The sequence below is a fragment of the Arabidopsis lyrata genome, assembly GCF_000004255.2.
Source record: "Arabidopsis lyrata subsp. lyrata unplaced genomic scaffold ARALYscaffold_2, whole genome shotgun sequence".
Classification (NCBI taxonomy): domain Eukaryota; kingdom Viridiplantae; phylum Streptophyta; class Magnoliopsida; order Brassicales; family Brassicaceae; genus Arabidopsis; species Arabidopsis lyrata.
In genome coordinates this window covers 13811570-13838918 of record NW_003302554.1, presented here as the reverse complement: position 1 = coordinate 13838918, position 27349 = coordinate 13811570, and the positions used below count along the sequence as shown (strand labels likewise).

At 32.8% G+C, this 27349-nt stretch overlaps 4 protein-coding genes and 1 long non-coding RNA gene across 5 annotated transcripts; 2 read left to right on the top strand and 3 right to left on the bottom strand.

The window, feature by feature from the left end:
- Window positions 1–1639: 1639 nt before the first annotated feature.
- LOC9324787 (transcription factor MYB105) lies at window positions 1640–3101 on the bottom strand. The gene is given in 4 exon segments (XM_002887197.2): window positions 1640–2027; window positions 2117–2485; window positions 2562–2899; window positions 2901–3101. Coding segments are annotated over 4 exon segments (1038 nt in total). The 5' UTR covers window positions 3032–3101; the 3' UTR covers window positions 1640–1827.
- Window positions 3102–7105: 4004 nt separating this feature from the next.
- Window positions 7106–10598, top strand: LOC9324786 (probable disease resistance protein RPP1). Its single transcript, XM_021010076.1, is given in 5 exon segments — window positions 7106–8082; window positions 8119–8592; window positions 8688–8972; window positions 9151–9285; window positions 9287–10598. Coding segments are annotated over 5 exon segments (2736 nt in total). The 5' UTR covers window positions 7106–7347; the 3' UTR covers window positions 10394–10598.
- A 202-nt stretch (window positions 10599–10800) lies between these two features.
- On the top strand, window positions 10801–13243 carry LOC9323307 (agamous-like MADS-box protein AGL30). Its single transcript, XM_021034262.1, has 10 exons — window positions 10801–11425; window positions 11513–11569; window positions 11670–11688; window positions 11782–11846; window positions 11966–11981; window positions 12062–12123; window positions 12214–12310; window positions 12384–12440; window positions 12519–12989; window positions 13087–13243. Exons 1-10 carry the CDS (start codon window positions 11241–11243, stop codon window positions 13093–13095), a joined length of 1038 nt encoding a protein of 345 aa, XP_020889921.1. The 5' UTR covers window positions 10801–11240; the 3' UTR covers window positions 13096–13243.
- Window positions 13244–15751: 2508 nt separating this feature from the next.
- LOC9323306 (expansin-A1) lies at window positions 15752–17424 on the bottom strand. The gene is made up of 4 exons (XM_021035583.1): window positions 17244–17424; window positions 17001–17158; window positions 16588–16900; window positions 15752–16476 (listed from the first exon to the last, which is right to left on the bottom strand). Exons 2-4 carry the CDS (start codon window positions 17131–17133, stop codon window positions 16176–16178), a joined length of 747 nt encoding a protein of 248 aa, XP_020891242.1. The 5' UTR covers window positions 17134–17158; window positions 17244–17424; the 3' UTR covers window positions 15752–16175.
- Window positions 17425–23900: 6476 nt separating this feature from the next.
- LOC110230793 lies at window positions 23901–24322 on the bottom strand. The gene is made up of 2 exons (XR_002333952.1): window positions 24067–24322; window positions 23901–23940 (listed from the first exon to the last, which is right to left on the bottom strand). It is a non-coding gene; the product is annotated as an uncharacterized LOC110230793 (long non-coding RNA).
- Window positions 24323–27349: the final 3027 nt, after the last annotated feature.

The window sequence follows — 27349 nt, the reverse complement described above, 5'->3', positions numbered from 1 at the left end:
TCGTAGGAGGCCTCTCAGCTTTCACCTGGACCAAATTATGTAGAGATGAGTGGCGGATCTAGAATCAATTTCTAATGGGGTCAATATATGATACAAAAAAAAAAATGAGGAATTTAAACATATTTTAATGGGGTCAATATAAAGAATTTAAGAATTTTAATGGGGTCAATATAAAGAATTTTAGAATATTTTCTAATTTACTCTTAATTTTTAATAGCAAATATGTTAAAATTCAAAAGTTGTTGGGGTCAAATGACACCACTACCACCAACGTACGTCCGCCACTGGTAGAGACCGATACGTATATGTTCTCCTCGTAAAGTAGTTCAGCTTTTTAAAGGAAACGAACAGAAGAATTGTTTTCTTTTTGATCAAAAAGAAAAGAAAAGTTATGAATATTTAATTATTGCATTAACTAATAAGGAATTAGCTACGTCAACATGAATGTTATCCTTTATTATTAGTTGTCCTTTTGGCTATTAGAGGTTATGGCCTGGTGTGATATTTACTTTAACACGTATCCTGTTTCCAACGGTTCGATTTAATCAACCAATATATCCGTTATTGCTTTTCATTTCTCGTTTCAAGAACATCTATTAAATCAGAAACAAAATAGAGATATTCACATGCGACTTATAATGGTAGTATTCGATCGACATCTAATATGTTATCTACTCTCGATCGAGAAATTGAAACACTTCGGTTATCAATGATTCAAAGTATTTAAAAAAAAAAAAAAAAAAAAAAACTGAAACACTTCCAAACAGAACTGAAATTGGGCCTGAGAATGGGCCTAAGCCTGGAATAGCAATAGATTCAAGTGGTCGAAATTGGCCTAATATGAATTACAACAAGTCCTGGAACGAACACCAACCTGTCTGATGCACATTGCACTAGCTAGGAATGCTTACAGTTTTATCCGTTTCTTGTGGATCTCATAGAACCTAAATTAACTAATTAGCAAGTGGAAGTGTTAAGTGAAAAAACGGAACTAATACAAAATCGAATCTTAATTTCATAAATCAATCAATTATTTCAATTTAATCATATAAATGAGTTAAGCTGGACTAAAACTACAATGACGTATACAAATAGTATCATGATATAAATCAAATGATTATTACAAAAAATAATAACTAGGAGAAGGGGCCATGTGGGTGACATGAGGTCGATGAGACGCATAAGTAAGGAGCAATGAAATGAAAAAAAGCTTTTTGCTTTGGAGAGAAAAAAAAAATGCAATGGGTGTGAGAATATTTAAGAGTGGATGTTTGGACTTTCTTTTGCAGAATCTGTGCCTGAATCTTGCAACCTCATCAATATCGCATGTTATTATTAAATTTCTGCATACTCCAAATAAATACAATAGTACATTATTCCTTTTAATTTGACTTCTCTATCGTTTTTTGTCGTTTCTTATTTCCACATCATCGTCCCTGCTTTAACATATGTCACCTTCCTCTTCATAAACGAAGCATGTTGTTACTCTCACTCTACACGATTTTGGATATTAATGACGGAATCTGACATTTTCATATAAGATAAGAGTTAGTTAGAACTATAAAGTGGTACACATGTTTATACTTCGAATCAAAATTGGTAAAGGTGAGACAATTTGGCATGTACATAAATGAAAGCATTGATTCTAACCAACGAGTGGTAATATATGTACGTACTAATTAACAAGGGGTAAGGAATGTTGCATGTGACTAAGGACAACAACATTTAATCTACAATTATTAACGCAACATAACTACATCGACAAGGACTCAAATCATCTCATAACTTTTGTTAACTAACTCAAGCCAGTCTTGTTCATGATGATGATCACACCGTCCCCAACCCAAGAAAATCGAAAAATGGTGGTTTCTTCTCCTCATTCATTCTTTCAAACATCTCACTCTTCCCGGTTTGTTTTAAGAAATCGAATGTAGTTGACTCTTGTGTCCATGCAATGTATTCGCCGACCATCATTTCGTTTTGGAACATATCCACCATTAACGGAATCTCATTTCCATGATCATAACCTAAACGAGACAAAAATGGAAGAAATTTAAAAGATGATGATATGGAATTTTAAACCGAAAGGAAAAAGAACAAACAAACAAACTCAAACCTGGGAAGCAAGGAATTGGCAACATAAGCTCCTTCTGGTCATTACTAACAAGGTGGGTCAAAGCTAACCTAGTAGGGTCAAAAGCATTGAAAAGGTGAGGATTAGGGTTAATGAGTGGCTTAAGAGGAAGCATCGTCTTCCTCCTACGGTAAGCAGAAGATTGCTCTCTAAACTTGCGAGCCATTATAACATGCCAATGGTTCTTCACAGAATTATCAGTCCTCCCAGGGAAAAGCCTCGCTATCATCGCCCATTTGTTACCATAAAGCCTATGAGCTTGCATTAGCCTCTCTTCTTCTTCCTCTGTAAAGGCTCTTCTATTTATCCTCGGGTCTAGTTGGTTAAACCATCGAAGTCTACAGCTTTTCCCTGTTCAATATTAACACCCAAAATTTCAAGAACCTGAATCTTGAAAAAGCTTAACTAAGCGATAGAATTTACGTACCGGATCTTCCTTGGAGCTTTTCAGCTATGAGGTTCCAGTTTTGTGGGCCGTAGACAGCGACTAGTTCTTTGAGCTTGGTATCTTCAGCTGGTCTCCAATGTCCTCTCGACACCGAAGCTTTTGACGAGTGTCCACAGCTTCCATAGACTGTTGTATCTTTCTTGTTGCAGTTACTGTAATCACTTTGATTAGGGTTCCTCTCTTCTTCTCTATGACTTGTGTAGTAGCTACGGAGATGTTGATCGTTGTCGATGTTTAAAGAGAAGTAGTCCGATGAAGCAATCTGATCCATCCAACGGTGTTGATCTTCCGACATGATACAATGTTGTTGTTGGTTAGTGATGATGTGAGGACGAAGACAAAGAAGACGGGAAGCAAGGTGTTATGGAGAGAGACGACACGTCAGCATGCACCATCTCCATCCTCATTGGAGGAGAAGAGCAAATATTAAATATGACTTTGTACATCATAATTGATATTTGTGTGATATTATTACGTATGGCTCTAAGCTATGTGCGTGTATGTATATGTTGTGACCTTATTTTCTGACAAAATGCTGTTATACAACTGTTAAAAGGTTCATGGACTGTCACGGACTGATTTGAAAGCTGCTGAAATATATGTATTTGTATTTATGCATTCTAAATTACTTTCAACAATGAGTTTTACATTCTAGATATTTAATTTAGGTTTATTATATTGTATATAAATAGTATTATTATCTCTGGTTTAAGTTATAACCAAATAGCTATAATCTACACTAAAATCCAATTTACATCTTCACAATAATTGTCACTATTTTTTTCGGAAAAAACCATAAATGTGAAAACGTCTAGAGATGAAAGGAAAAAAAAATTAGGACAGAGAAAGAGTTAAGGACAGGGAACACGTTTCCTACGTTGTGAGCAGTGGAGATGTGTTTGGAAAAGTGGAGAGAGATGAAAAGTTGTTAAACATCTTTTTTTTTTTAGTTCAACTGCTTTTGTTCTTTGTTGCCCCAAACAAAACATCATATTATTCTACGTACGATTGCTTGCCAAACAAAATAAAAAAAAAAGTTTCTGTAAACCAATGTGGTTTACTTTTTTGAATTTTGAACTATGAATATGATCTTTTTCTTGTCAAATAACCAGGCGATTTCAGCCGAAATTTATCTAATTAAGCGTTAAGTATTCTTGTCATTTAATACATTCATAGATCATAGTGGTCAGTCATGATCAAAATAATAGTAGAACGATAAACATTTTTAACCACTAAACCATCATAAATTGGTTGACATTTTGTTTTCCTTTACAAAGAAGTCTACAATTTACAGAATTATATTACTTTCAATTAATGTTTTTGCTGTTGTTGGTTGTTACTAAAAATTGGAAATACTATAATGAGGATGAAACTAAACATCTAAAGTAGTTGATGAAAAAAAAAAAAAAAAAAAAAAAACCAAACATCTGAAGTAGTCCCAACTATAACAGCCAAAAAGGCTCAAAGCATACATTTGATTTGACTCTTCCGTCTTTTCTAACAACAATTATTCATCTCACGCACACTTCACATGTCCTTTCACCAATCCCCATATATCTCTCACTCTCGAATTTTGATGGTTTATATGAACCTCTCTTCCTACGTACATAGCCGGTCTCTTCATAATGTGAATGTGATGATCTTCAAATATGAGTCCGGTTTTCATATAGTCTTGACTACTTGTTGCCATATCAATTGTACCATTTCCTGATTTTTAAATTAATTATTCAACCATATGTTGCAGAAGTCGCTGTTATAAATCATTTTATAAGGGATCGGTTAGACTTATTATCGTTAGCATTTCCGTCGCAATATGAATATTCATCACACTACAATGCAATTTTTTTTTAAAAAAATGTAAAGTCTTTTTTTTTTTAATGAATTAGTTATGCAACTATATTTTTAAAAATGCATTTACACTATATCAGCCCATATATACAAGAGAAATACCTAGGTTTGGTGAGACTTTAAGCATAAAGCATACGTATTTATTTGACCAAAAAGATATCAATTGGCACAAGAATACATTATCTCAGATTCCGAGTATTTGTTGCAGACTTGTACGGTCCATCTGCAGAGATTTCAGAACATTTCCTATGCTCTTCTTTTTTGGTCAATAACTTTGAATATATATATATTTTCTTAATTTCATTAAATTTGTGTCATACAATAGATGTTATAGTATGGATCGTTACTTTTTCAAAGATACTACTAACAAGTAACAACTCATTGACACGAACCATTAGCCGAAAAACCCAATTGCACATTCTCTTTTGTTTTGTTATCATTTGATTTTATTTTAAAATATGTTATCTACTTTTTTTTTTTTTTGTAAACATATGTTATCTACTTATTCTTTTTTTTTTGTCGTCTAGATTTATTATTAATTGCAATTATGAGAACTGTTACATAGACGATTCTACAACTGACAATTTCTACCGACCCTTAGTAGATCCACGACAGACTACACTTTCTTCTTCATGATTTTGATGAATACCTTCAATGATCCACGACCTGGCGACACTTCCTTCTCTGCTTATTCAAATTAACAAGTTCTTTTCACTGAAAAAATGTTTTTATGGGTTTTAGGTTTTCGTTTATAGAAAGCCATTAAAATAAGGTGTGGAATTTGTTGGTGAAGTTTCAATAACTGTAGGGGATAGATAGAATTATTAGAATTAAAAATTTTCAGTTTAAAATGAGGAAAGTGAGAATTCCGAAATGAATGCATAGGATCCAATTCATATCAACAGGGAAATGTTTTTCGAGTCTACTGTGGTTTAATTTCAAATATGCGACCCCACGAACTAATTTTAGAGTACCATATTGCACAAATTCAATAACACGTGCATGCTCTGCTCCTCATTATACTATACCTACACATACGCGCATTGCTCAATTATACATCGACCATTTCGGAGCACATAGTGACATAGCCAACATAGCCAATAGCTAGTTTAATAGGCTAGCTTTGGGTCTCAATATATACGCACAAAGTCTCTCAAAAAAAAAAAAAAAAAATCTATGGACTTCCACAAACTTCATAGACTAGTTTTAGAGTTCCCGAAATTCCATAGGTTACAAAAGTTTCTTGTGAAGACATATGAACTAATGAACATGATTGACACATCCTACATTTTTTTCAACTTTCTAACTAGATTTTCTAAGAAGATTTTATATTTTAAGTTTGAGTTTCAACTAACTGGTTTTGCTTTGGCTAAAATAGATTTTAGTACGTTTTATTTGATTCGATTTAACTATGGTTTTCGTTTAAGATGATTTCGAACCGACCAAAAAAACTATACAACATGGTGGGCTTGGACATCAAAACAGGAAAACAAGTGATAATCGCATAAATGAACAAGAGAGTGAAATAGAAGAAATTTTTTAAAATGTGGACATGACACGACATCAACATGTACACGAAGACGACTCACTGTTCTTAGAGTCAACAAAATCCTCATGACATGAAAGCTAACCAAATAGTAACAATCTCTCAAATATCATAGCCCCGTTGCTCTATTTTGGGAAGTTATATAACATTTTCTCCTCAAACCATCATCACACGATTCACAACCAACAAGAAATGTAAAACCGTACCTTCAATCAACTCTATAGATTAGATGTTGGGGCCTCATTCAATATATTCAATAATAGAACTATAAATATATACTATATGAGTTGTCACGTAAAGGCAGCTAAAGATTGTAACCTTATTTTAAAGTTTTCACCTTATGTTACTGACTCTAAATAACTCATGACATATTTCAAATTAATAATCAAGATTTTGAAACGTAGTCTACCAAAATTAAAAAAAAAAAAACAAAAAAAATTGGTACATACCTTCGACGTTCACTCGGGCAACCGACCGTCTTTTGACCACCTGGGCCTCCCTTAATCAGCTTGACCGGACTCGGGCTCCCTTTTTTTATGGAATTCCATCGCTCTTGGAACAGATGATATAAGATCTTACTAAAATAAAAAAAAGTATCTGAAATCGAACCGAACCGAATTGCAGATAGTTTTTTATATGGTTTCATTATTTATAAAACTGATAAACCGTAAAACCAAAATAACCAAACCGTAAATTACATACGATATCTATATAACTTTAGTTTTTGTAAAACCAATTAATCGTAAAACCGAAAAAAACCAAATCTTTGAGACATTCATTTATTCAAGGAATTCTCTTCTTTTTTTTCAAAAACTATTATTAGCTCACGGTCGGTGAATTACTGATATCCATATAAGTATAATGACGTCCGCACTAGCAAAGCCCATTAAGGCATAAACCCAATCATATGAAAAAAATAGAATAAACAAATCGTAGTGTATAAATGGGGCTATTTTGGGCCTAAAGGCATACAAAGACATTAAAAGCCCAAAATGTTTATCATCATCCTCGGCCCTGTTCCTTCAGCTCTGCAACCAACAGAATACAGAACCGACGTAAATCCTCATCGAAGATTCCCGAATAGACTCGGCATGAAACAGAGTTTTCAAATAACAGCGAAGAAGAGAATCTGAGAAACAAGATTCTATGACAAACACTTGTTTTTTTATTTTAGTTTTTTTTTGGATATTATTCAATTATTTAGTCAGACTATTTCAAAATGGAGTAATTGACAATGTCACATAGAAACATTCGTGAAGCTTGCTATTGACTTTTGCGGAGTCAATGATCTTGATCTTGATCCTCTCTCAATCTTTCGTATAACTTTTCAGAGTAAAAGTCTTTGTTGATCTTGATCATCCCTCAATCTTTATGCTAATGGATTCTTCTTTTTTCCTTACCATTCTTGTTGCTGCAATAAGCTTCTTCATCTTTCTTATAAAGTTCCGGATCTATCAAGAAAACAAAGATGGGGGTTCTTCTTCTACATCTCCTCCATCCACGTTGTCTTCTTTAACATCTCCTCCGTCTTCTTTGTCTTCTTCAACTTCTCCTTCATCTTCTTTGTCTTGCACCGGGACTCACCATGTCTTTGCGAGCTTCCGTGGGGAAGACGTTCGCAGAAAAATTTTAAGTTACATTCAACAGGAGTTTCAAAGAAAAGGAATCATTCCGTTCATTGATAATGAGATCAAGCGAGGAGAATCCATTGGTCCTGAACTCATTAAGGCCATTAGAGAATCTAAGATCGCGATTGTCTTACTCTCGAGGAACTATGCTTCTTCAAAGTGGTGTCTTGACGAATTGGTGGAGATTATGGAATGCAAGAAAAAGTTTGGTCTAACAGTGTTTGTAGTTTTCTATGAAGTTGATCCATCCCATGTTAAGAAGCTGACCGGAGAATTTGGAGCTGTCTTTCAGAAAACTTGTAAGGGTAGAACAAAGGAGGAGATTTGGAGATGGAGACAAGCTTTTGAGGAAGTGGCTACAATTGCTGGTTACGATTCAAGAGACTGGTTCGTCTACTTTGCTCTTAATCTTTCAATATATCAAACTAAATGTATTAATCTCTCTGTTTTTTTGGTAGGGAAAATGAAGCTGCCATGGTGAAAGAAATTAAATTGTCACTGAAATTTCCAAAAGGTTGATGGTTTCGAGGATCTTGCTTGGAAAGTGACAAGACTTGCTGGTAGGCTCCCTTTGGGACTTAGGGTTATGGGTTCTCGTTTAAAAGGAATGTCCAAGGAAGAGTGGAAAGCGGAACTACCAAGGTTAAGGGTTCGCCTTAACGGAGATATATGGAGCATTTTAAAGTATAGTTATGATGCCTTGGACGACGAAGACAAAGATTTATTTCTCTATATAGCCTGCTTTTTCAACGATGAAAGCATTGATCATACCTTTGAGGATACTTTTAAAAATAATTTCTCGAACGTGCAGCAAGGGTTTCGGGTTTTAGTTCAAAGATCTCTCATATCCGAGGAGAGATATCAACCGATGCATAATCTACTAGTTCAATTGGGTAGAGAAATTGTGCGTAAGCAATCCAATGAGCCTGGGAAACGTCAATTTTTAGTTGATCCTAGGGATGTTTGTGAAGTACTCACTGATCATACAGTAAGTTTTGTCATTTATCCTTCAATTCCTTTACTCCCTAGACTACATGTGATTACTGACCATCTCTACTTTTATGTTTGTGTGAACTTTTTCAGGGTAGTGAAAGTGTTGTAGGCATAAGTTTGGAAGTTTATGAGAACATAGACAAACTAAATATAAGTGAGAGAGCTTTTGAAAAAATGTCTAATCTTCAATTTTTGAGAATCTTTAAAGGAAGATGGCACTTACCACAAGTTCTAAACAATCTACCTCCAAATCTTAGAATTCTAGAATGGGATGATTATCCAATGTCATGTTTGCCTTCTAAGTTTAATCCGGAGTTCCTTGTCAAGATATTATTGAAAGGCAGCAAGCTCGAGAAACTGTGGGAAGAAAATCAAGTAAGCATTAACCATTCTTTTATGAGTTATATTTTATTTTTATTTTTATACCTATGAGATTATTTTTGTACAAAATTGTTAGTTTCAAAAACAAAGATAAAAGAGTGATCTTAGCCTTTAAATTCTTTCACTACGAAACTCGTTCTCGTATGCTCTTTTTTTTTGTTTGCCATTACAGCAGCGGCTTATCAATCTCAAGGTGATGGATTTACGCTATTCAGAAAATTTGAAGGAGCTTCCTAATCTCTCAAAGGCCACTAATCTCGTACAACTGAATCTCATGGGATGCTCAAGTTTGATAGAGCTTCCTTACTATATATATTGGAAATGCTACTAATATCCAAAGCTTAAATCTAACATATTGCTCAAGCCTGGTGGAGCTTCCCTCCTCTGTTGGAAATATAATTAATCTCCAGGAATTATCTATTGGAAACCTAGTGGATCTTCCTTCATCTATTGGAAACCTCCGTATGTTGAAGACGTTGTGTTTGCAAGGATGCTCAAAGGTAAAGGTTCTTCCCATCAACATAACCTTGGATTCTCTAGAAGAACTTGATGTCACTGGTTGCTCGCAATTGAAAAGTTTTCCTGAGATTTCTACAAACATTGAAAGCCTTATGCTCTGTGGAACTTTGATAAAAGCATTTCCTTTGTCGATAAAGTCATGGTCTCGACTTCATGACTTGCGTATAACATATTGCGAAGAACTTGAAGAATTCCCACATGCTCTTGACATCATCACAGAACTGGAGTTAAACGATACAGAAATAGAAGAAGTTCCTGGATGGGTCAATGGAATGTCTCGTTTACGTCAACTTGTACTCAACAAATGCACGAAGTTGGTATCACTCCCGCAGCTTCCAAATTCCTTATCAATTTTAAATGCAGAATCATGTGAGTCCTTGGAGACACTTGCTTGCTCCTTTCCTAATCCCAAAGTTTGTCTCAAATTTATTGACTGCTGGAAACTGAATGAAAAAGGGAGAGACATCATCATCCAGACATCGACAAGTAGTTACGCGATCTTGCCAGGTAGAGAAATTCCTGCGTTCTTCGCTTACCGAGCTACTACTGGAGGTTCTGTGGCAGTGAAGTTTAATCAGAGGCGTCTTCCTACATCTTTTAGATTTAAGGCTTGCATCTTGCTGGTTTACAAGGGTGATGAAGCTGATTACGCGGAATGGGGGTCAGTATATCTTACCATCGTAGACAAACAGAGTGGTCGCGAGTATGGATTTGAAACCAAATATCGAAGTCCATATTTAACGGAGCATCTGTACATATTCGAAATGGAAGTTAAAAATGTGGAATCCAGAGAGATTTTCTTAAAGTTCGGAACCCACAGTAGCATATGGGAGATAGGTAAATGCGGGATACGCCCACTCTTGGAGGACGACACTCACGTCGAAGGTTCTATATAATGACATGATTGTACTGTATATATGTTTGTAACACAGTTTCCTTCTTCTCTCTTATTGTTCTTTCACTGTTTCAAATTTTGTAACGGTTGGTATTCAAACCGGAATCATTAAACATGTCTCTACAGTGAGAGATCAACCAAAGTTAAGTCGGATTCAGTGTCTTGGTTGACTAATACAGGCTTAATCCCTCATCAACAATATAAATCTAGTTTCTAATAACACTTTTTAAAAGTACGAACCAATTTCTTTTCTTTTTTAAAAAAATCTTTTGCCAAAATCTGAAATCATCAAAACATATGAATAAGCATGTACAAACAAAACATAGATGGTTCAAGAAAGAAAAAACACATGTGAAAAATGTAACAAAAGAAACAAGGGTTTGTCTAAACTAATCAACACGTGTAGACCGTGCGATTCTCAACCGCAAGGTGCTTACTTCGCCGTTACGGCACCACCCTCGTCAGATCTAAGTGCCACATTCCTAAGATTTGAAACCCTATGAGATTGACACGTGACACGTCGGTTAGTAGCTACTAGTAACTGATTTACTTTGGTGGTTAGCCAAAATGAGTGGTCCAATAAAAAGAAAAGCGGGTAAGTCGTTGTTTCTGTTCTGTGAAGTAATAACAGAGGAAAATTAATGGGAACGATCACAAATTCCCTAGTCTCTAGCTTCAAACCCTAATTTCCGATTTTATTGGTCTCCCAGTCAATACCTATTTATTCTCTCTCCTTCACGATCTTTCTTCGTCTCCAAAAGCTCTGTTTTTTTTTTTCTTTCTTCTTCAAAAGGAAAGTTTTTTTTTTTCTTTTTTAGGTTCCGCATCTGAGTCATAAGTTATGCAGGATGGGTAGAGTGAAGCTAAAGATAAAGAAACTACAAAACATGAATGGACGTCAATGTACGTATGCGAAAAGGAGACATGGGATCATGAAAAAGGCTAAGGAGTTATCGATCTTATGCGACATCGATGTTGTGCTTCTCATGTTTTCTCCCATGGGGAAGGCTTCAGTTTGCATAGGCAAACACAGGTCTGAACACACTTTTTTTTAATACCAAAGTATCTTTCACATCGTTCTGTTTAGTTTGATGTTCTGTTTTTTTTGTGTTTTGTTTAGCATTGGAGAAGTCATTGCTAAGTTTGCTCAACTCAGTCCTCAAGAAAGGGCAAAGAGGTTTCTCTTCTCTTCACTTTACACATTTCTAGAATCTAGAATGTTTCTGCGTTAACATTACACTGAACACGCCTCTTTGATTTTGTCTACGTTTGAACAGGAAATTGGAAAACCTTGAAGTAAGTAGTGGTTCTTGGCTTTGTTTAGTCTCTCTTCTCCAGCTTCCATCTCCTAAACTATCATTAACACTAGTTTTTTTCACAATATCTCAGGCCTTGAGGAAAATATTCATGAAAGTTAACCACGATATAGATATATCAAAGTTTCTAGACAGAAGGTGTGTATATTTTATATCTCAAGAATATGAGATTCTTTGTGAACTCTTTCTCTGTTTGTTCTTGTTTAGTTTTGTTGTGTATTACTACTAATGTGACTCGTTTTTGTTATCTTTCACAGTACACCAACAGTTGAGGTATGCTCTACTACTAGTATGATGTTAATGATAAGGCTGAAGTATCTCCTAAATTTGTTTCGCGACACGGGAACTTTCAGGTGCTTAGCGAAAAAATCAGGTTTCTGCAAACACAATTATCAGATATACACACACGACTAAGGTGAGAAGATCTTCTATATACTTTCATTTAGATGTTCCTTTTGGTTTTGCTATTCTAATTTGTGAGTTACAACATGGTTTTACGAGATAGCTACTGGACCGATGTAGAAAATATCGACAGTGTAGATGATTTGCAGCAACTAGAACATTCATTAAGACAATCTCTGGCTCAAATCTATGGTCGTAAGGTATAATATATCTCCCAAATAATGAGTTAAGGTCTCATTTTACAAAACTTATGCATCTTATTACTCCTTATAGGCGAGCATGCCGAGACATCAGCATCGACAACTTATGTCCTCCAAATGCAAAAACCAGGTAAAGATTCATCAGTTTGGATATTAATGATGTTTGGGGATGTTTATAAAACTAAACCAGAACATTGTGTTTATGCAGTTGCAGACTGAAATAGATATAGATTTCGGAATGGAGATGGAGCAACAGCTTGAGAATTTCTCATGGGTTCGTACCGATGAAAACATGAATGTTCCTCCAAAAGAAGAAGACCCTAATATGCAGCTTCATCAGATGTACAGGGACATAAAGTGTTCTGCAAGTTCATCTCTTGGAAATTACTCAGGACTCTTCTTTAGTAAAAGCTCAGATCTCTCAACTCCAAAATTACAAACCGGCAGTATTCCCGGGACAGCAGCTGATCCAAACCAACAAATTAGCAATCTCAGTTTCCTAAATGATCAAAAGCTTCAGCAACTAGCTGAGTGGAATCTATTAGGAAGTCCCGCGGATTACTACGTTAGCCAGATCTTGGAAGCTTCTTATAAGCCTCAGTTCGGAGGAAAAAACAACTGCGCTTCTTCTGAAACATTACCTTATGTTGCGGTCTTCGATGATCCTCTATATTTTTGGGTAAACAACGATTTGATCATCATTCATTTGCTTCAAAACTCTGTTATTACAGGTCTTGTTATGTTGACTGTTTCTGAACACATTTAATATGCAACAGCCAAACTGAGAAGTAGCTCCGGAAAAAACACAGAGGCATTGATCCGAAAACGCGCCTTGTCTTTGTATCGATCAGTCAAAAATGCGGAAGAAGCTAGGATTGATAAGTTACAGGGACACATACTACAATATATGAGACTATTTTAAGTTGTTTGTAACTCACGACATCTCCATAAAAGCTTTTGTTTTTCTCTATTTTCGTGATGACATGTTACCAAAACTTGTCAAAACATCAAAACAACATCGCTGATGATGACATGCTATCAAAATATGTCATAACATGTCACAAGTTCAAGTACTCTTTCTCCAATGTCATTCCACTACTCTGTAACTCTCTATTTTCAGCCCCAACTCAATATATTTGAGAGTTTTAGGGCAAAAAAAATTTTTTTGGCCTATTATTATATATAAAAGAGAAAATTTACTTAATTTTTAAAAATTTTGCGGAGTTTTTATAGTAAAAACATGAATCTAAATGATTATATGCATTGCTATTCGTGTTTAGAGTCTAAAAACATAATTGAGAAATAGTAATGCTATTATTATACATAATGATGATAATTTCAAAGCTAAAATCTATACTCTAAAACATGAACTCAAACAGAAAAACAAACCATATATATCTACCTACAACTCTGAATTGTGTGTAACATAGTACATGTCATATATAATTTCAAAACTAAACTTGGGACTCTAAACCATGAATCCAAACACAAACAATAAAATTCCATCAATAATTATTAACTAATATTATGGTATGTCATAATTCGGAGTCATCATACATTCATACTATGTCAAGATGTACTATAAAATAACATAAAATGAGTTGAGTAGAAAAATGTCGAATCAAATGATAGTAGTGTAGTAAACAGAGAAAACTGAATAATAGTCATTTCGAAAGTGTTCATGCAGTTTCCCAATAATAGTTTGGAGTTGAGTCTCTCATAAAGGAAGAGTGCTCACTGAATGCTTAAAATGAGAGAATGGGCTAGATTTTAACGGGCTTAATAAGGCCCATTGAAAAAAGAGACGATGTTAAATATGTTGGTTAGCGATTCGAGATGCGGGACCCATAGGACTCATGTGGGTAGTTAGAACAAAATATTGTCAGAAAAAGCACATGGCTTCGGTTATTCTGTATCACTCGTGAGTACTGTTACTACTACGTGCACGTCATTCTTCTTTTTTGTTTTCTTTTTGTCACTACATGCTATTTGCAGTATAGTTAAATTATTATTATTTTTTCTTATGGCTGATTTTTATTCTTTCAAGTCAGTTGGATTTTTTCCCGCAAAATGCTGAATTTATTTTGTTTACAAACTACGTTATGCAGATTTGCTGGCCAAAATAACCTGTCCAGAAACTACATTATGTTTTTTTTTTAGTTTAGTCACATTTTTCATTGATATTCTCTTGTTTGTAGTCTGAGTCTCTTATATATTAACAAATTAATCAAAGAGAGAAAGATGTGAATGCTATGTAATACATTTGTTCATATGCAAAATATATTTTGACAATAATAACTTGTCAATACACGCGACCATTATATATTTACATGCAGATGGGTGACGAATAAATTGCTAATATTGTCGTGTCTATAAAAAAAGATGCATTTATGTCTTTTTAGTTATAACTTCTAAACGAATCTATTACGTTTGGAAAAGAGTGGGCGGGCGGTTACAACTAGGCTTTCATATACATCATACATGTGACTATGTGTTTCAAATAATTTTTCACGAAAACATTTCTTAATATAATTCACCATATAATACCATATAGTTAAGATCATCAAATAACCAAATCTCTTCACATGCAAGCAAATTCAAATACAAGTAAAACTACTACTTTTGGAAGATAATTTCTCGTTCTACAAGTATTTCTTTTGTTAACTTTTTAGAATTCTAAGTTAATCACATCACAATTTCTAATTTCTTAACAAAAAGAAATATATGCTTTTTCAATGCTATTTATGTGAATTAGGAATATAAGCCGGAAGTGAAACAAAAGTAAACAAATACATGCCGATCTTGTTTCTGACTCTATACCAGTGTTCTAAAATACGCTATACGCTAGGCGTACGGTGGAGCACCGTATAGCGTATAGATGTATATACGGCCGTTTATGCGGAGACTATACGGTAGATACTTTTTATTAAATAAATATAAATATATAGAATAATAATAAAACATAAATATAGTAACATGATGATAGTATACATGAATACAAAAAATTCAAATTTTCAACTTTACAAAATATTTTTAAAATTTTAAATAGCTAATAAGCATAAAAATAGTGGAAAAGAATGATAATTAAGTTACTTTATAATTATTATTATGATTAATTTTTTGAGAGCCAAACTAATAATTTTGTTAAATCATTTTTCCAAACATTAATAAAATGACATAGTTTTTGTTTTGAGTATTTAAAAAAAAAATGCCGTATATGCGGATTTTACCGTATATACGCCATATAATCGCCGTATATGCGCACCATATAGCTTTCATCGTATTAAACAACTGTATAGTTATAATACAGTACAGCTTCCCACCGTACAACGTATATACGCCATATATACGGCCGTACAGACCGTATTTTAGAACACTGCTCTATACGATGATAAATTTTTTTCATTTCTTTTTTGATGATAATTTATTACACAAAGTATATATAACAAATCCCCAACATTCATTACTTGTAGAAATTGAAAAATTTACAACATACATGATGACTTTAACGAGCTTAATACAATCTAAAACTCTCCCTCTCGCTTCGAGAAGGGATACAAATGAGTACATGAGAGACTACTACTACTACTACTAGCGGGTGGTACTTAAACTTAAGACCACCTCTGCATCAGTATAACATAAAACCTTACCAATAAAAATGAAGAAAGATAAGAAAAGGTTCCTAAAAGATGACACCATCAAGGCCTCGTGCAAAATCAAGCACTCGAAGCACCACTTCTTTTAGGTAAACTTCAATTGAAAGAAAGGACCAAATTACTATCATGCCCCCTCTCTAAGCTTTTTGCTTACTGCTTCTACTACATAGACCACACGTTCAATGAGATGAGATTTCACCGAATCACTCTTACTGTGCTCCGGTGAAGGTCTGGCCAAAAGACCAGCCTGCGTTAGCGACGTTGTTAGAGACAATGGTTCGACCATCGCTTGTGGTGACTTTGAATGAGAGAGATTGTCCGTTTAGGTAAGAGTTACTCTGCCAGTTCTGTCCCCAGTTTCTTGACATAGCTTGCCATCCTGTTCTTGAACCCTTAACCATCACTGAGTGAACATCTCCGGCTCCTCCGACGTTAGTAATAAGAACTAAGTTGAAGTAAGAGTGTCCGTTTATCGTAAACCTTATTCCTCCTCTTCTCACGCATGGCACTCTGTTAAACACACCACAACAAAAAAAAAAAAAAAAACCGAGTAAGATTCCAATAATTAACTATACTCTGTTTTGGGAGAAAAACAGAGCAGCTCTGTTTTTTAGGTTTTACCTTCGGTAAGCGACGGGAACAATGCCGGCTCTGTATTGAGCGATACGTTGAAATACGGGCTGAGAGAGATCAAAATGTTGCTGAGGAGGGTTACACCAACCTCCTGCGTTGTTCGGTAACGCGTTGTTAGGCGGGCAAAAGTTTGTGGCTGTGACGACAATTGAGCCAGGGAGACACCATTTTCCATCGTTTTGGCATCTTATCTCGAAGCAAGCACCACAACTTAAACCATTGTTGAACAGAGCCGTGCTTAGAGCTGCGGTGTTGGTTCCATAGCCTTGGCTATAAAGGTTTCCGTAACCACAAGCACCTCCTGCAATCCAAAATTTCATAGAATATCTTAAGAATTGTGGTAAAAGCAAAATCTTGAAAGCTTTATAGTCTTGTGAGAGAAAAGGTTTAAGGAAATATACCCATTGTGCCGGAAGCATCACCACCACCGTAGAATGTGGCGTGTGCGTTGACCCAACCTCCTCCGGCGTAGCCGTTGACATGTGATGTCATTGCTCCAAGGGTAGCTATAAACAAGAAGGTGACAAGAGCCATGGTTCTTTTTTCGTTTTGTGTAAACCTGCACATAGGTAAATGAAGTTAGATCACATTTTGTGAAGCTAAAACTAGTGAATGTATATGTGAGAGAGAAAGAAAATGATTACTTGGAAGCTTTGATCTCTCTTCCTTTCTTAAAGAGAATAAAAGAAGAGATGATTGTGAGAATATGTTGTTTGGTTTAGAATTGGAAAAAACAGAGGAGGCGAGTGGTTCAATTTATAGAAAAACTTAGCTAGTGGTGATTTTACGTTTTTGCCACTGTTAATGCAACTAGGATGCATTTTTTTCTTCTTTTTAAAACAAGACCAAGAGTCCAAGACTATGAATGCAATTTTATTTTTTTAGTTTTTCATATTAAAAAACATTAGGTTTATTCAATGTAATATTAATGAACTACTATAGTATATAGTAATAAAATAAATAAATATATTTTTATTGTTGGGGACCAAAAACCGCTGAAGGTTTAATATTTAATGGCATGAAAAAGCAAAGAGGCAAAGACACATGTTAGCTACAAGACGGGTCGTGTGGTTTCTATTTTTTTCAGGCGCCTTCAAACACACATAAACACCAACTTTACCTTGGGAAAATATAGTTAGTCAATCAAGAAACAATTTAAAGTGGGGAAAGTTTTAGTCTGCAAAATAGGTAGTCTAAGTTTTGAATTTGGTATAGTAGAATTAATGGATTAAGGTCAATATGGAGGCTGTAGAAAGTTTTTATTACTGAGTGTGAAATTGAATTTTCAAAAGAAAAGCAAAGAAAATTCAAGTTGAAATCCAAGTGGGTCATAGTGGTCTGCTTTGAGATCGATGTATCACGACACGTAGAGATTTGTCGTTCGTTTATCTCAATCTAATATTTCGATGCGTAACCATCTTATTATTTATTTGGAAATCATCAAAACTATGTACGATTGATGAAGAAGTCGTGTCTGGTTTATGAGAAAAAATGTCGCTGGAAGTACATAAATTGAATTACTTAATGACAAAACAAAAATTTACATGTGTTTGGTGATGAAGTATCTAACTTACAAGGACCTTCTACTGTGTTTCTGCAGAAGTATTTATTAGGGTTAGTTAGATTATAGATTTTTTAAGTATCACATTTTTTAGTTTGCGCATCGAGAAAATAAATGCACATTAAATTTAATAAGGTGAAGAACTTCAACGGCAGAAATCGACGGCCAAGTTTCCGTAATTTCAGCTCAAAACATGGTCCACAAAATATCATGGACGGTCCCGTTTGCAAGTTCTCCAAAATAATCATCTTTTAATAATTAGTAGTAATATTTTCTGAGAGAAAGAAAACAAAAATCTATTAATAAGTAAAAGATAAAAAAATGAAAACACAGAGATAGCCCCGCATGTGGATGACAGACGCCGTTTCAAGCTAACGTTGTAAGCATGTATTGATAGAAGAGCAGAAGAAAGTTGACACGAATCTGTCCTCTTTGATTTGTTTATTAGTGTTTGATAATGATTTCATCTACAAATGATTAGTGTAACACCAATTAATCATTACTTCTTCACCTTCCTTCTCAAAATGGTTACATGCAGTAGAAAAAAATACATAAAAATTAAATCATATATAAGAAAAACCATTGTATATTTATTAGTTATTTGGAATTATTTAAGTTTTTTTTCCAAGCATTTTGAAGATAGGTCACGATATCAGTTATGGTAAAAGAAAAAAAAGTGAGCAATTCTTCAGCATGTGGTATGTTTAAGCTAAATCATCAACGTGGAGAGAGTTTGGATACTATGCATATTAAAAAGTACCAGGATGTTCGACATGAATTTGATGTGCATATCGAGATTTTTCGATAACACTATAAATATATAATTTGAGTATTTCTATAATAACGAAATAGCGATTATCAAATTGAGTTTAGAATTGCTTGAGCTTACAATAGAAAATATAGAACTAACTACATACACGATTGCAGATAATTGTGTCGATGAATTATCGCCACTTACACGGTTAAGTAAACGGTCATGACGACAACAATCATAAAGAATACTGCATATAAGTCTATGTAGGAAGTAAGAACTAAATTCTTTCCGCGAGATATATAAACGGTCATGACGACAACAATCATAAAGAATACTGCATATAAGTCTATGTAGGAAGTAGGAACTAAATTCTTTCCGCGAGATATATAATTAATTTATATTCTTATACATATATTATCATTATCATCTGTTATTTTCGTAGTCTGATACTCTGATGTAAATCAGACAACCACTCTTTGCGCATATTTGTCTCCGTCTATAAAAATATTCATAACCATTAGCGTGATGGTAAGAAGTAGGAACAAGGGCAAATTGGTAAAGATAATATTAAAATTAAACAAGATCAGAGCTGCCCGAAGCCGGTTTTAACGACCTTTAACCAACTTTCTGTCTTTAGGACCATTTTATATTTAACATTTTTATTCAAAATTATTTCTAGTCATCGAGGGGTTTCCCAAGATTCCAATTTCACGGTCCAATGCTATTTTTGGAATATTTTATCTCAGCTCACGATATGATTCAACTTTTACTTGTTTGGTTAATATCACTAACTAATTTTTTATTTTTTTATAATCCAGGTGTCCGATCCCACCAAAATGATCCGACTAGCGTCGTATCCAAACGAAGCTGACGTGGTCCTGGAAGCCTGCAGCCGCCATGTGAATTCTGCAATGGCCATGAATCGAACCCAGTTGGCGGTATCCCTAGCTGGAGGCCCTTTACCACTAGGAGACAACTCCTAGTTAAAATAAGTTGTTTCAACATCACTAACTAAAATTTTACTGATGCATAAATGATTGAGTTAATAATTAATGATAAAATGATGCAATAAAATCATTTATATGAAAGTTGGCCAATTTTTTCTATATGTATAACACGTTAGCATCTAAGAGAGTATCACATATGCAAATAGAATTTAAACTCAAAACTTAAAGTTAAGATTTATCTTCCATTAATCAATGCACTTTTAACATTTAGATTTCAGATTATCATGACCCTTAAACTTTCCTTCTGTCATTTTAAAATATCAACTTTTCATAAGCCATCATTCTCAAAGCTAAAATAGTTTTTAGACTCCATTACCTCATAGCTAGCTTTATATGCACCAAATAGTTGAAGGTAAGTTTATCAAGGAGTTTGTAAGCTCTATTTTACGTACATTAATATTGTTCTAGCACTTAACTGAACAAAATGCATAAGGAAAAAAAGAAAACATGAATAGATTGTTGTTCATTTTTGTTGTTCATTCATTCCTTACCAAAAAAAAAAAACAACGTCATTCATTTTTGTTCTTACACCTTCTTATCCATACAAAATACAAAATTGTATGTATATATGTTGTAGTTAAATTGAACAAAGTGATTGATTGTTGGTTCTATGTGGCAAATAGTAGTTTCATGAATTGGCTTGCATACATGAAGCTGAGTTCTTGGGTTTAGAGACAAAGTTAGCAGAAAGTTTAATAGAAACACAACCCATGAACAATATTATTCTTTTTTCTGGTTATAGATGAGGTTCAAATTATTTTAGTGAAAGAGAAAACTTGTGATGTTGATTTACCTCAAACTAAAGCGCACCAGTAAAAAAACAAATCCTTCGACATATGGCAATATTGACAATAATATAAGCACGTATCTCACATTCATGAACTTTGTTTATTTTGAATTCTCTTAATTCTCTCACAAACTTAAGAACTCTATTTTCATGTATAATTTGGACTTGTGAATTTTATGAAATTTATTAATTATACGATATAAAATTTAATAGTTTTTTAATTTCATATAAAAATAATTTCAAAAATCTACACGTTTTTAGAATGAATGAAAAAGTAAAAATAATACTGTAAAACATCAAATCTAAATATAAGCCCACACATAATGTGGGAATTTACCTAGTATAAAAAAATATAAGCACCCAAACGTATGTGTTTAGTAGTTGATGGAACGATGGCTCAAAAGATATGGCGTAGATTCGTAATATTTTTTCTAGGTTTGTATCCCATTAAAAACAAAATTCATATGTTTTAAATTAGGGAAAATCACATTTTTAACCCTCAAAGTATCACTGCATAACACTTTAAACCTTGAAAGAATTTCACTAACAATATAAACTACAAAGATAATTTTACTAACATTTTAAACCTCCAAACTAGCTTTTTTGTTTACACCGCCAAAAAAAATGATGGAAAAATTAACTCATATTTATTTAATACAAGTTATTTAATTTAATTTAAATTTAATTTAATTTTATTATTTATTACAATTAAGAAAAATCTTAAGAAACAAAAAAAATTCATTTTCCTCTTTCACTCACCGTCCGACTATGAAATTTTATGATAAAATTCTGAAACTAGAAACTAAAGCACAAAATTTTTTTAAAGTAGAATAATATAAACCAAATATATACTAATGTAGAATCTAAGGTACGAGAGAAGCTTAAAATAGAGTAAAAAAAACCAAAGAATGTCGAATCTTAGCCAGAAAACGAAGTATTCTCCGTATCGGAGAATCTATTGGGAGATTGATCCAAAAACATTTTCACTCTCTACGGTGGATAAATTGGGATCTCATAATACTAATTGCAATAAACAGATGGTGAAAACATATAATAAACTGAATAAAAATCTGAAAATTTTGTGGCCTAACGGTGAGTAGTCGAAGATGATGAAGTTTTTTTTTTTACTTTTTACTTTTTTTAATCGTAAAATTGTTATAAATAGTAAAATTAATTAAAAAAACTAAATAAATTAATATTACACAAACATAAATTAATTTTTTGTTATTTTTTATGGCGGTGCAAACAGATAAACTAGTTTAGAAGTTTAAAGTGTTAGTAAAATTATTTTAGTGGTTTATAGTGTTAGAGAAAGTCTTTAGAGGTTTAAAGTGCTACCTAATGATATTTTGAAAGTTAAAAATGTGATTTTCCCTTTTAAATTATGTCAAAAAAAACCAGTGAATAAAATGTTTTGGCTGTCATGCTCACCATAAGATTACTCGGCTTCGTCCAAATAACGGAGTATCAACTATCAAGTGCTTTAAAATTAGTCATATGCATTATATTTTTTTTTATTGTAAATGTTTTAGATAGCAAAAGATGATTGATATTTACGTGTTTAAAGGTTAATGTAGATTCTGTGATTTATTCAGTTATCTAAAATAAAATAAAAATATACATAGACATGGTATAATGTTTTTTTTGAACACCAGACATGGTATAACTCATCCTCTATATGCATTATTGGATGTTACACTTACACATATTAAGAAAGAAATGTGTATAGCAAACATTAATATATAGATGATATTGTAGATGTATAAATCGCATTTAAACTCCGTAAAATTAATTTTCTTTATATTTTGTTTTAATAGCACTAGAAATTTAACAAGAGACTAGATGTTAACCCGCGGTACACCGCGGGCCTATATTTTTGTTAAATAGATTTTTGTATTTTTATTTTAAGGCTTTTCTTTAACATATATGATATTTTTTATTTAAATAAATATATAGATATTGTATATGAATGTTGTTACGTAACAAAAAAATAAAATGTGTATTTGGAATTTGACCCGCGGTGTACTGCAAGTTTATGTTTTTTTCATGTTTAATATAATTTACTAAAAAATATATTATATTGGATAAAACATAAAATTTTTAGATTTGTTTAGTTTTGTAAAACAATATAAAGATATTTATAATTTTATTTGATTTGATCATTTTCAGTATAAGTTTAGACCCGTAGGTTAATATTTTGTTTTACATATAGTATTGTTATATTTACTTTAATATTGTGCATATAATAAAATACTAAATCGGTATTTCACAAATTTAGTTTTACTATCGCAAAGTTAACATCGTTGATAAATATGAATCATAGAATTAAATTTGATTTAGTCAATATTCGAATAAACTTGTATAGTTGTATACTTGTATGTAACTTCATTTCTCTATATATGTAACATGACACATCCTTTTTAGTCAACCTAAGACTTATCATTTGTTGAGGTTAAATTGTTAGAAGTAAAAATACATATAGTATAATAAAACCATACAATGATCTTTTATTAATTTTTCTGTCTTTTTCGATCCATTCTTGACATCAGTTGCTCTAATGTTAATGTTTTTAAAAACTTGGAAGATGAGAACTAATCAAAACGGGAAGATCCTACATATTTTTCTTTTCCTGCAAGAAATTAAAGAAAATTTATTAAAGATCTTAGATATTATATTTGTTGAAATCAAAATCAGAAAGAAAAGCATACATAGAAAACATTAAACATGAAAATTAAAAAAAACATATATTATGCAAATAATAACAAAACTTCCACCTTATAAAAATCGTATTTATTAAAAATTGTTTATAAGATTTTTTTAAAATAACAAAATTCATTATTCTTCGCACCTCCCAAAAAAAAAAAATTGGACATTAAAAAAAACATATCTAATGATAAAACATTAAAACCATAAGAACAAACCTTTGATTTTATGAAATATTTTTTACCTATATTTTAGAAATCTAATTCTTCTAAATTGCTTTCGGACTCCGTATACAGAGATCTCCCGATGGAGTTTTCCAAAGATCTCGGTAGAACAAATATTTTTAAAATAACGTTATTTATTTAAAAATAAACTAAAAATGAAAAAAAATAATAAGAGTAGTTTTGAATGCCCAAAAAAAGTGTTAAAAATTAGATTAAGAAAATCAAGTACTTATTGAAATGTTAATCGTCACCACGATGTTCATGACGAAGATGATAGTCTTTTTTAGTTTAGCTCGTTAAGAAATCTGTAGCACAACTAAAAATAGGTAGAGATTAGCAAGATTTTAGTAAAGTTTAATTATGAGATTATTTACATATGATGAATCTAAAACCCAGTTTGACCATAAACAAAAACGAAAAAGAAAACATACTTTTCGATGCACTGATCCCACTCTTATTTGCCATGAATGGCCGCTTACAATTGAACTGCAAAAAACAATACAAAATATATATTAGTGATACATATTGTGAAGAAATCTAGAATTTTCTAGTTGTAGAGAATTGAAAAGAAGAAAAAAACTAAAAACAAATGAGGTGTTTTTTCTATGTGAACGCTTGTATTTATATACTGAAGGTATGTTATTGTATTTTGAATCTTGAAAATTAATATTGAAATCTTACAGAAATATTCTCATTCTCACATTGCACTTTATAGAGAAGATCTTCAAGATATTTTAATTAACTTGCATAACAATATCAAAAACCTAATCCAAATTTATTGCAAATAAAAAGAAAAATGTGAATATCAAACAACTAATTAGTTAATATTAACATTTCCTTAACTAACAACTAATTAGGATTTCAAAATAAATTTAAATAACTACTTAATCGTAATTCGTAACTAATATCTATATATACATTTTTGAAGTACATTTAGCAAATAAATCCTGAAGTTGAGAAGTATTTACAATGGAATGCCATTGGCATTTATTGGTAATACATTAATTAATTAATGAATTTCGGTTTAAACACCTTAAAATTGTTTTTGGAAAGATTTTTTCAGATTCTGGAATTTTTTATTTTCCGTAAACTTCAGATTCTCTAATTTGTTTCTATTGCTTTAATGCTAAATCTACAAATAATCATATTTTATAACATAAATCAAGAATATTTAGCAAATAAAAACTATAATTACCCAAAACATGTATTTTTGCGGTTTAATCTATCAAAACATGTATTATAGCTGACATTAGTACGATTATATTTTTGCGGGTTAATCTATCAAAACATGTATTATAACTTAAATTGAAGATTTTTAATATTTGTTTGTTTCAAAAATTTTAAGAGCTCGCAGATCAATAAGTAGAGCGGATAAGAATTAGCATTAATCCGATAGAGAATAAGTTAAATAGAATGTTAATGCCCTATGAAACTTCTAAATTTATAATTACAATACGAAATTACATGTACTACGGGTTATGTATAAAAATATTAAAAAAATAAATCATATAATTTTAATACTCATTTAAAATCTGTAAAAATCTAACATTACTATAATGTATAAAGAAAAGTTGGTCCCGCGGTATACCGCGGGGTAAATCCTAGTATTCACATTAATTATTTTTGATCCGAAGATATCTCTTACCAAAAAAAAAACGATACTGCCATTTTGATTTTAAGTATTAATTATTAATGCAATTTATTTTTAAAAAGAAATAGAGCCGGTTTATGCGGCAAGTAGTTAAGGAAATATGTTTAAACCGAAATATATGTATAGAAAATCTTGATGAGCAAGTATAAAATATCTTTAAAAAATCTTTGAGTCGAAAATCTATAGAATCTGCCATATAGATGTTATAGAAAAAAAAATTAAAATCATTTAGTTATGCAAGATTTCTAATTCATTGGGTGGGATTGAATGTCGAATTATTATTGTTCATTATATTTAGGAAACAAATGTGATTTAATTTCCATAAATCTTTAGCATTTTTAGGGGTGTCAAAATGGGTTAATACCCATGGGTTACCCGAACCCGCCCATGATTTTAGTGGGTTTGGGTAGTATTTTTTTACCCATATATATAAATGAGTTTTAGTGGGTTACCTTATTAGGGTTATGGGTTTAATGGGTAAAACCCATTAGAGTCATGGGTTACCCATGAGTTTCATAACCAAAACTAAAAAGTAAAATTTATATATATCTATATTGATATATTATGTAAAATTTATATAAATATATGTAAAATATCTTCTTTTCTTTACAACTATATATGTAAAATATATAAAATAACTATTAAAGTTTACATTTTACCTAAAAATAAAAGTAAAAAGTAAAATATATGTATAATATTATTTTAATTTATTTATTATTAAAAGTAAAAAGTAAAATATATGTAAAATATATGTAAAATAAAAGTAAAAAGTAAAATAACTAGATTTTTTAAATTTATTATTTAAAAACTTTTATTGGTTTACAATTTGATGTTATTTTTTTTTGATTTTTATTATTTATATATTTTATTATACATATATATGAGTACTCATATAACCCATTAAGCCAATGGATTTCTACAATAATGGGTTTGGGTATGTAAATTCAACCCATATAAATATATGGGTCGGGTCGAACCATTAAACACTCGAACCCATATGGATTTGGGTCGGGTCGGGTCGGGTTACCCATTTTGACACCCCTAAGCATTTTAATAGAAAACAATTTTATTGTCAAATATTGGTTTGTTAGAACCATATCTACGATTGATATGTGTTAACTGTGTTAACAAGAGAAAGAATGGGCGATTGTCGGGCGACGGTGACGGGTGAGCAGGATGCTATCATGACGGATATCGGGGACAGAGTGAGACCGCCGGGGGATCCACCGGATGGGAATCAGTCGTGGGTGGCCAAAGCTCGAGGGGGTTTGGGAGGTGGTATGCCAACACCAGAGAGCGTGTTGGATGATGAGTTTGTCAGATCGAGGCTGCAGTTGGAGTTCCCGAATGGAGAAGATGGTGAACCGGAGATCACAATCGGGGAGGAGGTTCTGGAGGCAATGAATGGTTTGTGAAAAAATTGTATGATAGTAAAGGTGTTGGGAAGTCAGATTCCGATCTCGGTGTTGAATCGGAAGCTGCGGGAGTTGTGGAAGCCGAAAGGTGCAATGTATGTCATGGATCTGCCTCGTCAGTTCTACATGATTCGCTTCGAGTTGGAGGAGGAACACATGATGGCACTGACAGGAGGTCCATGGAGAGTGTTTGGGAATTATCTTATGGTGCAAGATTGGTCAGCCTCCTTCGATCCGCTACGGGATGATATCGTTACAACGCCGGTGTGGGTGCGTTTGACTAACATCCCAGTGAACTACTATCATAAATTAATTCTTATGGGCATCACGAAGGGTTTGGGGAAGCCTCTGAGAGTGGATTTAACTACTTTAAATTTTGAAAGAGCTAGATTCGCGAGAGTTTGCGTGGAGGTGAATTTAGCCAAACCTTTAAAAGGATCGGTGGTAATCAATGGCGAGAGATACTATGTGGCGTATGAAGGGTTACAAAAGATCTGTTCTCAGTGTGGTTTGTATGGCCATCTAGTCCATGCATGCCCAAAGGCGGTGGCGGACAGAGATATGGTCGTGGCACAACAAAGTAAAGGGAAGGAGATTGCAGTACAAGAAAGCCAAGATGATGGATTCACGCATGTCGACCTGCCACTG